The 13,483-nt window shown below is 43.9% G+C and overlaps 1 protein-coding gene across 1 annotated transcript; it reads right to left on the reverse strand.

The window, feature by feature from the left end:
* Positions 1–336: 336 nt before the first annotated feature.
* SOD1 (superoxide dismutase 1) lies at positions 337–8,550 on the reverse strand. Its single transcript, XM_037832675.1, has 5 exons — positions 8,399–8,550; positions 4,923–5,016; positions 2,757–2,826; positions 1,787–1,904; positions 337–704 (listed from the first exon to the last, which is right to left on the reverse strand). Exons 1-5 carry the CDS (start codon positions 8,468–8,470, stop codon positions 597–599), a joined length of 462 nt encoding a protein of 153 aa, XP_037688603.1. The 5' UTR covers positions 8,471–8,550; the 3' UTR covers positions 337–596.
* Positions 8,551–13,483: the final 4,933 nt, after the last annotated feature.

Raw genomic sequence — 13,483 nt, forward strand, 5'->3', positions numbered from 1 at the left:
TTTAAAAAATAAACTTACTTTGCAAGAATCAAAATACCACGATGTTAAGTGGGAAAACCATCTTAATTTCCCTAATGCTGATTGGTAAAGTTCAGAGTCTTAACTAAAAGACCAGCTGCTCAAAATTTATATATTTCGATGGTCTTATCTGAAACACTTTCATAAGAGCTCTGTGAACTAGTTAATACCTGTTAACATATTACTAAATTTGTTCCATTCAAGGTCTATTCAAGGTCTATACTATCAGCCAATTTGAACTTCAATTTAGATACTTTAATAGGCTTAAAATACAATGCCACATAGGGTATTTATTTACAGACTTCAATGAGAATTGAATTCAGACAATTAAGTTTAATATGTCTATGTGTGATCAAGTTTGGCAAAATACAGAGATCACTGAAACAAGCATTTTAATTGAATATGAGTTTTATAAAATATACAAATCTTCCAACAAATCAGTTCTCACAAGTACTTAAAGCAATTAAAAGTCACACAAACTTTTAAGATTACAGTGTTTTAATGTTTATCAAGGTAAATTTCTACAGCTATCAAGATTAACAGATGAGTTAGGACTCAGACTGCAACCTAGGGAATGTTTACTGAGCGATCCCAATTACACCACAAGCCAGGCGACTTCCAGCATTCCCCGTCTTTGTACTTTCTTCATTTCCACCTTTGCCCAAGTCATCCTCTTTCTCATGAACCTTTAAAAAAAAGATTGCAACTTTGAGCTATCCAGCAATTACCTCTTCCCAATAATACCCAAAAGACCATTAAGAACCACTTAATAGTACTTTAGTTAAGAAAATAACATGTTAAAATAAACCTATTAGTAAGGAAATATATTTAAACGTAGTAAAAAGCAGAACCTACTACTTAAAGCCTCTTCTTGATGGTGCAAATCTTGGACATAAGTTACCTTTAATTTAAACACTAGGTAAATGTCGCGGCCTCTAAATGAAAATATTAAAACTTCAAACTACAGGCCACCACATGTTGGTCTTAATATACTACATGTGATAAAGAATAGTAACCTAAATTAACAGTAGCCATTCTTTATAATGTAAATTGCTCTGACAAAAAGAAAGTGAAAGTGAACAAACAAAACTTCAAACGCTTACACCTAATGAAGCTATATGCCCACAAATAAGAGGTAACCCCTAAAAATACCTTAAAGAACAGTATTTTAAATTTTGTTCCTTAAACCTTTACAAATAGGATTTTTCTGCTTCACAACGCTGAAGAAAGTTCAAAGAATAAAGCTACTGATTTGTAACTGTTCTCAGGGATAGGCAAAAAGGAGGTTATACTACTTGCTTTGCATGACCCAGCTGTAATTCCCAAGGTTAACTGGGCAAACCACTTGCACATGTCAAACAAGTGAGGATAACCCACAGACTTGAACATTGATACTGAGGTCAGTTAAGACTTATTGTTCTGTTTAACTACAAAGGGAAAACCCAGTCGGTAAGAAAATCTAGCAGTATTAAAACTGGAAAAACACTACTTCTAATTCCCCAATTCAGATCTAATAATACACACACACACACACACACACACACACACATATAACCTGCATCTTAGCAGAAGCATATTCTTAACTGATCTAGATAACAGATTCATTTTCACTTTATCATCCAATAAGTGACATGCTTTTTTCCTAATCTGAACTAAAGGTGCGATTTATGCGGATCCTTAGAAACCAGGATTAATAATTTGAAACTGTGAAAGAACGTGCCTGTATGTTAGAAGAAACTACACATATCCTCATTATATGAAAACTTACCACCAAAGTGCGGCCAATGATGGAAAACTCTCCATACAGTGCGATCAAAGCATCTTCAATAGACACCTTGGCCACACCATCTTTACCAGCAGTCACATTGCCCAGATCCCCAACATGCCTGATGTTGAAAAAGCATCAGATGGATTAGAACTGATTTCCATTCACCTTAACATCAGGATAGCACATGAGCTAAATTTAAATTTCACTGACATAGAAGAGTGGGCTAAGAGGTATATACAGTATGTGTCAAATGAGGCCCACTTTTCCAAATAGACAAAATTTTGAAAACATGCAAATTTGAAATCAAGTACCTAGATGTTCTAGATCCATAGCTCTTCATAAAAGTATTCAAGTATACAAAGTAATCCTTTGGGAAGAGTCATGGTGGGGTAAGGTGGGTCTAATTTTACAGTAAACTACCAAAGGGTAAACTCTTGGTTATGAGTTATGCCTATCTGTTACAGGCACAGCTAAGAAAGGTATATCCCCCAAGCCTCTAGTATAAAAACAGATTAATCCTTGTCCTTAAATTTCCTGATAGGCTCTTAGAAAACACACACACCCAATGGAGCCTCACCTAGTTTCCAATGTCAAATTTTTATCTACACAAGATTCCCATGTTTCACAATGGTAATAATATCAGTTTATTTTGCCAGTGGTTGACAGTAATGTTATTCATGACATTTTCTGTATCATTTTCTTTGGCACTTGTGTTAGTTCTATATTCAATAAATGCTACCAAGCCAGATCAAGTGTTTCATTTGTCATCTCCTTGGCCCAGTAATTAAGCCATTCCAACACTTGGCTGGGGGTGGGGAGGGATAATTCAAGGGTGGGGGCAGAGAGTTTAGGTGCAGAGATGGGGGAGACCACTCAATTATCTTTGCATGCAATGTGGACGTAGTACATCCACACTGACCCCCAAACACCATCACCGTTATTTTAATAAGATAAACATTTTGTCACTCACCTTTCTTCATCCTTTGGTCCACCATGTTTTCTGCCTTCAGGATTAAAGTGAGGACCTGCACTGGTACAACCTATTTACCAAAAAAAGGCAGCTAAGCCATGAATTAAAATCCCAAAATAAGTTTTAAAAAAACTGACCATTGCTAAAGCCTCAAATGGAGAAAATACTGACCTGAATATATCATGACTTTTGGGCCAATAAAAACAGGGAGCGACACCTCAGCGTAACAGTAGGGAAGGAGCAGAGACAAGTTCTAACTTTTGAACGACACTGGTAAAGCTAATGCCGTTCTTTGGGCTGTGGTTTCTTGATTGTGAAGGGGCCACACGTGGCAGATGAACTCACTGCCCGCCCCCCTATGTAGGACAGGACTCCCAGGAGTGTGGATCTCCATGGCAACGCAGGACATGGCTCCCGGGGATGAGCCTGGACCCGGCATCATGGGACTAAGGGAGTCTTCTTGACCAGAAGAGGGAAGCGAAGTGAGGCAGGGTCGAGCTTCAGTGGCTGAGAGATTTCGGGTGGAGTCGAGGGGTCACTCTGGGGGACATTCTTATGCACTACATAGATACCCCCTTTTGGTGCCCTGGATTGGTTACAGGGAGGTGCCTGGAGCTGTCAGGCTGCAGCCCAGTGGCCTTGGACGACTGTGTAACTGTGTAGCTTGCATGGTGTGACTGTGTGATTGTGGAGGCCTCGTGGCTCACACTCCCCTTTTCTGGTGTATGGACAGATGAGTAGAGAGATGGGGACAAGGATTAGGTAGAAAATGGGGTGGTGGGGTGGGGGGATGGACTGCTATGGATGTTCTTTTTTACTCTTATTTTTGTTGTTTTTATTTCTGGGGGAGTGGGGGGGGCGCTTGGGGATTGTGATGAGTGCACAACTGTGTGATGGTGCTGTGGACAGTTGATTGTGCACTGTGGATGACTGTATGGTGTGTTAAGTATCTCAATGAAACAATTTAAAAACAAACAAAAAAAAACTGACCTCTAAAAAAATAATAATAAAGGAACCAGATTTGATCTTCAACAGTTCTTCTACTGTTAAAATCCTATAATGATCCAAGTTTATATGAAGATATGCACCTTAACTACAAAACTGTATCTCCGCAGCAACACACTACCAAGCGCTCTCCTGTTCAAGGCCTTTACTTGTAAGTGCAGAATCTAACATAGCAACTAAGTTTAGGAGCCAAGGCTGCTGCTTCGCACAATGTCGGGGGCAGCTTTCAGGTTGTCTCCTGTGCACTTGGGGGTGCCACCACATAAAACACAATCACAACAAGGCAGGAGGTTCTTTCATGGCTTTCTTCACTCAGTGGCTGATGGAAAGTTTCCATTATTTATAGCTTCCTACCCAGCAGCCCCCTGGGAGTCCCCACAGGGAGATGGATGTGCAAGTTAGAGGAGGTAGCATAGTAAGCCAAACCTACCTAGTCATCACCTCCAAACCAGGGGCAGGAAAACCAAGAAGCAACTTGGGGAATTCTGGTCAATTATTGAAATGGATCAAATCTGGTCATCAAATCACTACTGGGAACCAAATTTTGGAACAGTAAAAACAAATTCTAGCAAAATCAATCAAGTTCCCGTCATAAAAAATCTGTATACACTAGTTCAGATTATTACTCAAAGGTGGCAAAAAAATCATTAAATGCAGTTCAATGCCTAATCTTTCATTAACTTGCTTCTAATCCCCAACTAAGAAAACAAAACTCATTTCAAAGAAGTAATAGCTTACATTCCATTTTCAGTGGGTATCACACTTTTGTCTCACTAAAGAGCTTGTGTTGGGAACAGGGCAAGGAGCTAGTCCCCAACACAATACTGCACACCCACCTCAACCCTCAGCTCACCAACACCTGGGATCACTGCCTAGGGTAAGAAAGTAGCTTAACTGTTCACTATTTTCTGAAAAGCACACCTGAGACTCTTACATAATCACGATTAAAAGCATCAATTCCTTCCCCTTTCTTTCCACACTTAGGCATCAAACTAGTTCTGCAGCTAATCTTCTTAAGGTTGAGCTTAATAGTCATTTTAACTCAACCTCTTTTAAAAAAGAAAATGTTGAGAGTTTTAAAGTTTAGGGATTACCTTACCCAACCCTATTATCTTACCAGGTTAGGTACAGGAAGGGTCGCCAAAGCAGCATACCCCCTACCTTGTGTATTATCTCCAAACTGATGGACGTGGAATCCATGGAGGCCTTCAGTCAAGCCCGTGATGGTTCCGGATACCCTGACTGGCCCGGTTTCCTTTATTCAAAGAGAAGCACATTTAGTTCAAGAGAGAGCACATGTTCTGAACAAAGAAAACATTTGATTTATCTTCATCAATCTCTGTAAAGTGAAAAGAGCAGACTTGGGAGTCAAAAAACCTACATCCAATCCCCAGGCCCACCACTTCCTAACTGAACTGTCAGCTGCTGCTGGCTGCACCAGGCCCTGGTGCCCCTAAGGAAAGGGAGACGATGGCCTTGTTCGGACACTCCCTGACTCCCTGGGGTCAGGAATCGTGGTGAAATGAAACAGCATATGAAAAGGACCTAACAGAGTGCTAGGTGCAGACAGCACTTAAATGTTAGGAGACTTACATAACTTACAAGGGTTTGACTCTTACAATAAACATGAAATATGAATATAGTCCTATTTACTTTGTAAATAGTTTTGAGTAGGTCATTTTGCACATGGTGCATGTACATGTATACATCAAACTTTTTAACCCAAACCTTAGCCCAACATATACTTTTCGGCACCTTACTCTTTCTTCATCGGACACTGTTCCATATGAAAAACATACAGATCTGCCTTAAGGAAAAAGAAAAAAAACGTAACACTGACAATGGTCAACAGCTGCTCTAGGAGCCCTGTGTCCCTCTCCAGGGGGTTTCCATACCGGTATTTTTGGTTAGCAGCCAGAATATATTCCATCCCACTGCCCCCAGGAGGAATGAGTCTAGCTGAACCGTATGTATGAACTGTTTTCTGAAGTTTTCTTGGTTACTGAAAACTAGATAGATAGCCTTCCACTCTAACCACTGAGACCAAAAAAGAAAGAACAATAAAAACACAAAGCAGATGATAAAAATCATCACAGCCTGGCTCCGTTCAGAAATCAGGGAAGTTACTGACAGCCACAAGGAGATCTTAAAAACAAAAATAAAACACAGCACCCACGTCATACAGTAATACAGATGCTGACGTCTTTTTAGCTTGGTTTGTTTTTAAATGGTCAGGACCAACAGTCACAGGAGACATCACTGGCCTTAAGATTTGCCTTTCCATTGGATAAATACCACCGCTCCAAGGAAGTACTCTGGCAACTGCTGCCTTTTTAAAATTCGCCAGAATAGATTCTATGATTCTTCTGAAGTACAACCTTTAATTTTAGAAAAATGCAAATGTGAATTTCATCCTCCAAAAGACAATGTGTTCTCAAGAGCACTTAGAGCCTATTATTTTAAAGGACGGGGTCTTTCAAAACTCCTCAGAGAGCACAGCATACAGCACACACAAGCAGTTCTTCAACAGTGAGCCGTACCAGAACCGCCTAGAATGAGCAAAATGGGTCAGGGAAGCAAAAAGGGACACATACTTCCTCAGCAGTGTTACCCTGAGCAAAGGATGGTTCAGTGTGGACGGATGACCAAAATTTTAAAGAGAAACTATGAATTTGGAGTTTGGGGTGAAAAATTCTGATTTTTAAAAGTTGGCAACTAATCCAAAATTTTAAAAACCGAATAGGCCAAACCAAATGCAATTTACAGCCGGTTTATTACATGTAAATATCTACAGAGCTGTATTGCTTAACTCTCCAAGGATCTTTATCAGGTACAAACGGCACCATCAAATTAAGTTTGGCACTTAAAAGAGGAAAACCTGCAAGGAGCTCAGGGCAGAGGTTTCCTGGTTCACATATGGATTCAGAGCCTGCCTTGTGCATTATCTAGCCAAGAGTCATTTCCCAATGGCAGAGGTAAGGATCCCCCATAGTGAATTATATGGGGAGGAAGAAAAGGAGATAAAACAAAGTCGGATAAATGAGAACACAGCAAAATTTAGTCAAATGCCAATGAGCCTTTTCCAGAAAATGTGGGAACCACTTGAAGGGGAAAAAAAAAAAAAAAAAAAAAAAAAAAATCACACTTGAATGTAATTACTCTTCCTTGCACCAAATCATGGGTTGGGCAACTACCTAGATTACCTCTTGTGCCTGCTCACATTTCTGTAAACCACTTTAAAGACTAAATTTCACTCAAGTTTTAAAGTTCTCACACGATTATTAAGCCAAGTACAGTATGATCAATTCAATTCTCCCCCTCCCCCCTTGGTAACCTCCCAAGGGTGTGAGCACAAGTATCTTGCAGGTGTTTTCCAATACGGTTGAAAATATTTCTCTACATTTTACAAGACTTGTTTGGAAGTTTGTCTTACCGTCTCAGCAACCTGCCTATCGGTAGAGCAGTTCCCTAGTCATTTTACAGAGGATTTGGTTAAAGGAATCTCCAAGATCCAAGTTATTACGTGAAAAGTCAATGTAACGGAAATCCTCCAGGTCTCCCTAATTTTCAAACCCCAAACCCCACCCACTACCCCCTACGTGGGTGCACAATTAAATCGTCCTGGGAACTTTTTTAAAAAGCAGTGCTCAGACCCTATTCTGAGAGATTATTTGTTTCGCCTAGGCTTTAGTAGCTGTATTTTTTTAAAAGCTCCCCCAAATGAGTCTACAGTGCACCCAGGGACGAGAATCATTGCTCTGGGGGAAAAAAAAAAACACCTCAGTAACTGAGTCAATTAGATCTCTGACTTCTGGGACACTGACGACTAAAAAAGCTTTGTCCAAAGGCCCTTTTCTTTGCATTGCCTGATGACCCAAAGTAAGGGTCAGCAAACTTTCTCTAGGGGGCCACATACGGTCCCTACCGTATATTCTTGCTTTTTCCAATCCTTTCAACATATAAAAACCATCCTTAGCTCGCGGGCTGTACAAAAACCGGCCACGAAATCGCCTGGGCCAGCCCGCGGGCCGTAGTTTGCGGACCCATGACCTAGAGCGAGCAAGTTGGAAAAGCAGCCCCGAAAGCATCGTGGGTGCGACAACACCCACGCCGGCCCGGCCGCACCTGCCACCGCCGGCTCCCACGTGTGCGCCCCGGGGACGGTTCTCCTCGCGGGCCCCGGGCCTCGGAGTGCGTGGGATACTCCAGACCAAGAAAAGGTCCACGCGAGGTGGGGCCTCATCCTCGACAAAAACGCCAAACCTCCACCCCGGCCGGTACCGACCACGGAGCGGGGGCCGAGGCCCCGAGGACCGCCGCCTTCCCCGGCCCGCGGCGGGGCAGGCCCCGGATCACCCCGCCTGCGCCCCGCCCTACCCCCCACCCCCGCAGGCCCAGCCCCAGCCCCGCGGCGGCCTTGGCCACGCATCATCGCCGCCGCCGCCGCCGCCGCCGCCCCGTGACTCAGCATTCGGCGGCCGCGCGCGGGAGGCGACGGGAGCGCCGGCGGCCGGGGGCAGAGACCCGAGCGCGGCGGGGGCGTGGCGAGGGCGGCCAACACTCCCCCGCCCGACGCCCGCTCGCGGCCCAGGTGCGCGGACCGGCCTCGCCGCGCGGACCCCGGCGCCAGCCCTTGCCTCCTGCTGGAACTCGATGGTGCCCTGCACCGGGCCGTCGCCCTTCAGCACGCACACGGCCTTGGCCACCATGACTCGCGGGGGAGCCCGGAGACGCGGACGGCACGAAAGACGCTGCAGGAGACGCCGGCGCAAAGCGAGACGGCGGCGGGACGGACGTTTTATAGGCCGGACCCCCCGGGTCCCGCCCACCCCGGCCGGGACCAATCGCCGCCCGCCCCTCCGCGGGACCTCGGATCGCAACTGGTCAGGTTGGGCCGGGGGCGGAGCCAAGGGGCCTGCGGCTCCCTCCCACCCTTCAGCGGTGCAACGTCCAGAAATAATGAAACCGTGGAAAAACACAGCCTTTTCTTCCACACAGTGTAATCCGTGGATCGCAGTACGTGAAACTGAGAAAATGAGATCTCTGCAGTCCCGTCTGGAAGATCTGAAGTCACTGTGTCTAGAAATGTCCTTAGGCGCAAACTGACTTTTGGCCCAACACTGTCTTATTTGCCACTTAGAAACTGGGACGCATCCGGCACTGGGCTTTTTGTGGTTTTCATTTTCTGCTTGGATTTTTGGTAGTGTGTAAAGTCAGCGCGTCTCAGTCCCTGGCCTTCTCTTCGGTGCAGTTTTCTTAGCACATAGACTTACTTGACTAGACAGAATTCTGGGTTGGTTTTTATTTTTTCATGTGTTTCCTGTCTGACAAGGCCATAACTTTGAATACCAGTGATCGATTTTTAAGTCCCCCTCCTGTGTTTCCGGCTCTACTGCCCAGTACCCAAGGAGAATGCTAGAAGGGTTATGTAACTATAATACCTGTATGTGACGAATGTTACTTATCCTTAAAGGAAAATATTTCAAAAACATATTATGAAATAAACAAAGCCAGTTTTTTTGTGTCAAAGAAAGTGTAAACAGATTTACTTGTGTGCATAGAAATATCTAGAAGGATGGATAGGAGCCTGGACACTTTTACTAATGCCCTTCTTTTAGAAAATGTTAGTGAACGTGTATTTGTACACAACAATGTGGTTTAAGTTTTCCTAGAATAAGAAGCCTCCAAACATACATACACACTTTTGTTGGCTGAATACTTTGATAAACCAAGAGGTGAAAGGAAGAGAACCTACCCTCCAATCCCCAGAGGGCGTGCAAATTTGGGGCAAAAGCTGGAATTACTTGACTGGAAAGAGGAAATAGGGACATGTCCTGAAAGAAAACAGACAAAGAGACCCCGGCGGGGGCCAACAAAGGAGAGATCTGAGAGAGGAAAGCTCTGCCTTCTGGAGATTTTTGTGTTTGCTGTGTGACTTAAACCCTCCCCCCCCCAACTCCCTGCAAATTCTTTGATACAACCTATATTTCCCCCGCAATATTTGGTGGAGACGATTTCATTTTGAGGATGGAAAATACTGAGTCCTAACTCAAGCTCAGCGTGAAACAAGAACAGAGGCTCCTTCAGCCATCTCCAGGCTGTGCTTTTATTTATTTATTTTGCAGTCCCTTGGGCTCTAGTGCGTTCTCTATCAGAGATCCACTTTCCACATTTTTTTTCTCAACCTCCAGAAAGTGTATGTATTTGCAATTTGTCTTGTCAGGGCCTACTGGTATTCCGCAGACAACTGGCATATGCTACACTGTTACATAAATCTGCAAATCCTGGCCAAAGGGCCTTTGCTCAAGGCCAGAGTTTCTTTGGGTTCCAGGAAGCTGGCGAAGCAGGTATCAGTTCATTGCAAGAGCTTGCGGGTAAAGCAGCCATGCTGCCGAGGCACTGCCTTGGGACAATGAGTTATTCCTCCTTGGAGAGATCCGGACGAAGCCTCCACAGCCTCTTGTTGGGGGCCGGGCAGGATCAGAGAACCTCTGAGGCTCAGTCTGGGCAGTGCGTTTAGACATGGGCAAGGGACCCCACCCCCACCCCCACCCCCGGCCCGGAGCCCCTGCACTTTAGAAGGCCCTGCTAGTCCTCAGCCACGTGCCGGGTGGGGAGAAGAGTCTTTGGATCCAAGAAGGCACTCCACCAAGAGCCCTGCACCCCTCTTTTTAGCACAGGGTTAAGGAATTTAAATATGTGATTTAACAGCGTCTGTGTCTTCCTTAGGCAAGGTTTGACATTTGGGGCTGGGTAATTCTTGGTAATTGTTATAGGGGGGCTGTCTTGTGCATTATAGGGTAGTTAGCAGCATCACTGGCCTCTACCCACAAGATGCCAGTAGCACCCCTCCCTCCAGTGTGACAGCCAAAAACATCTCTAGACATTGCCACATGTCCCCTGGGGGCAAAATGACCCCCAGTTGAGAACCACTGCATGTATTGGCTACACCCAGGCCCCTGGAATTTCCTGTCTAGACAGCCCCAAGCCAGTTTTCAAGGCCTGAACAGGCTGACAAAGGACTGATGGTGCCCTCAGTGTGTACACATCTAAGCTGGACCACAGGCCCCTTCCAGTGCAGGATGGAGCCGGCGATGGGAAAGAAGAAGCCAAGGCCAGGGACAGGGGCCTGACGTCCAATGGACAGCCACTTGCCTGGGCAGAACTCAACATCTTCCAAGAATTCCACACTGGAACCTGCCTTCCAGGTCTTCATGAACGTTTATTTGTCAAGGTAGGAGACTAGAATGCGTTTCATTTAACCAAGTTATCTTGATTTATAGCATTTAAATATTTAGACTGTACTATGGGGGCCACAATTTTTATTCTTGCCCCGTCCTGCAAATGTTGGGGCAGCTCTATTCATTCCAACCATAAGATTCCATGATGCTTTGGTTTGGGGGTACTCCTGCCCCAAAATCTAGACTCAGAGTCATGGGTTTCAAACTGGGGTGTATCCTGACTCAGGTATGTAATTGTGAAAAATTCCCTCTTGTACCTGTCCGTGCCTTTAAGCGTCATAATCTCCAAGAAGTCAAGAGAATCCTACAGAAGCTTAGGTTGTTGGTTTGAATCCGAGAGTCCAAATGTGGCATAAATAATCCAGAGAGACATCCTGATTTTGGAGGAAATGCTGAGGTGTAGTTGCCTCTGATGAGACTGCACATGCAGATAACTAAACAATTTACAGTGGGTCATACTGGCATTCCTGAGAGTGAAAACTGGAGTTTAGGGTTATAATTCTGAGGTTAAGGGGTGAGTCAGAAGGTAGACTATAAATTCAGTCTTGTATTTCCTTTCTTTTCCCTCTCTTCCTCTTGTTTTCTTATCCCTCATTCTTTTCTTCCCTTTATCTCACCTTTCTCTTTCCCTAAATCTGTTCTTCTGTGATCCAAGGTGATTTCCTTTTTACACATTAGTCATTCTCTGTAAATATGTGGTTATCTGTTAATCTCCATCTCACACAACGCAAAGGGGTTATCACCAAAGCCCTCGCTCCAAAGTCCTCCCCAATTACTGTATTTTCCATGTGAATTGTAGGAGAATGTCAGAACTAAGCAAAATCCAAAAGAAGCAAAGTACGAGGAAATAGATTTTTTTTTAATGTTAAGAAACACATACTAATAACTAGGAAGCAAATTGAAAACATTCTAAAAGTGGCATTAGCTAGTCCCGACCTGAATATATGATGTAAGTCAATGACAAATACCCAAAACTGTTACCACTGAGTTGTGAACTTTTTGAGGCATTTTGAAAGTTGGAGAGGGAAAGGTATAAAATGTAATTTAGATTGTTAGTGGGCAAGAGTGGATGGCCTGGGATTAGAAGCTTGCAGGCTGTAATTGTGAGTTAGTTGTGTACTTAATAATCCTGACAATAGTATCTGTGATATACTGTCTGTTTAGCAGCACTTATACTCTTCGTGGTGTAAGAGAATAAACAGCTGTCTAATAACCGGGGCCCAGCCAGCCCCAGCTGTCACCACCTCTGGCCACTGTGTCACCGCAGATAATTCTCTCTGGACTCCAGTTGTACATCAGTGGCCACTGGTCTGGTTGCAGTGGTTGTCATTCCTGGCTGCACATTAAACTCACCTAAGAAGCTTTTTTAAAAAACACTGTGCTTGGTTCCATTTATATTAAAATTTTAGAACTGTGTGTGTGTATGTGTGTGTGTTTATTTTGAAATAAATTCAAACATACGGGACAGTTGCAAAAATAATACAAACCCCATGCAAGGATCTCCAACATATTCCCTACCCAGATACCCAGATCCACCAGCTTCAAATGTGTTGCCACATTTGCCGTGTCATTCTGTCTATTGATTTATCTATCTACCTATCCATCTGTTTTGGTTTGCTAAAGCTGCCTGAAGGTAATATACCAGAAAAAGGTTGGCTTTTCCAATGGGGATTTATTAACTTACAGTTTATAGTTATAAACTGTGAAAATGTCCAACACAAGGCATCCACAAGACTATACCTGGACTCTGAAGACAGGCTGCCGGCATCTGGGACTTCTCTGTGACCTGAGAAGGCACATGGCCGGTGTCTGCTGGTCCTTTGCTCCTAGGATTCATTGCTTTTGGCTTCTGGTTCCAGTGGCTTCCTCTCTGAGCTTCTGAGCAGCCTCTCTTAGCTTCTCTGGGGCTTTTCTCTGTAAGCTTCTCTTAATTTCATCTCTCCTTCTGTTTTATCCTCTTATAAAGGACTCCAGTAAAAGGATTGAGACCCACCTTGAATGAGGTGAGTCACATCTCAACTGAAATAACCTAATCAAAAGGTCCCACCTATAATAGGTCTGCACCTGCAGGAATAGATTTAAAGAACATGACTTTTTTGGGGGTACATAACAGCTTCAAACTATCACTCCATCCATCCATCTGTTTTCTAAACTTTATATTTCTGCTGTAAATGCGCATGAAACTGTTGTAAAATACATAAGAAATTAACAATGGTGTTCATTGGAAATGGGCTGCTGACCCTGGCACTTTTCACTACGTGAGAAAAACAATCCTTTATTTTGTTCAACAAGAGTGACTAGGCTTACGAACTTTTTGAGGCGTTTTTGAAAGCTGGAGAAGGAAAAGTGGTTAAAAGCCTTCTCTAACTGGTAGAGATGAGAAGCCAGCAAAGGGATTTTCGCCGGAAGCAGCACGACCACGTTCACATTTTAGAATTATCACTTGGCTATCGAATGGGTGGATTGAAAGGGTGTGGGGTG

This window comes from Choloepus didactylus, chromosome 1 (assembly GCF_015220235.1).
Source record: "Choloepus didactylus isolate mChoDid1 chromosome 1, mChoDid1.pri, whole genome shotgun sequence".
In the NCBI taxonomy this organism is placed as follows: Eukaryota; Metazoa; Chordata; class Mammalia; order Pilosa; family Megalonychidae; genus Choloepus; species Choloepus didactylus.

Bases quoted from the DNA above. Each gene is read 5' to 3' on its own strand.
- SOD1 (XM_037832675.1), bottom strand. From the start codon at position 8,470: ATGGTGGCCAAGGCCGTGTGCGTGCTGAAGGGCGACGGCCCGGTGCAG. The intron at 5,017-8,398 runs GCAAGGGCTGGC...CTTTGAATAAAG, and splicing joins CCATCGAGTTCCAGCAGGAG to GAAACCGGGCCAGTCAGGGT. The intron at 705-1,786 runs GTAAGTTTTCAT...TTTTTTTTAAAG, and splicing joins TCATTGGCCGCACTTTGGTG to GTTCATGAGAAAGAGGATGA.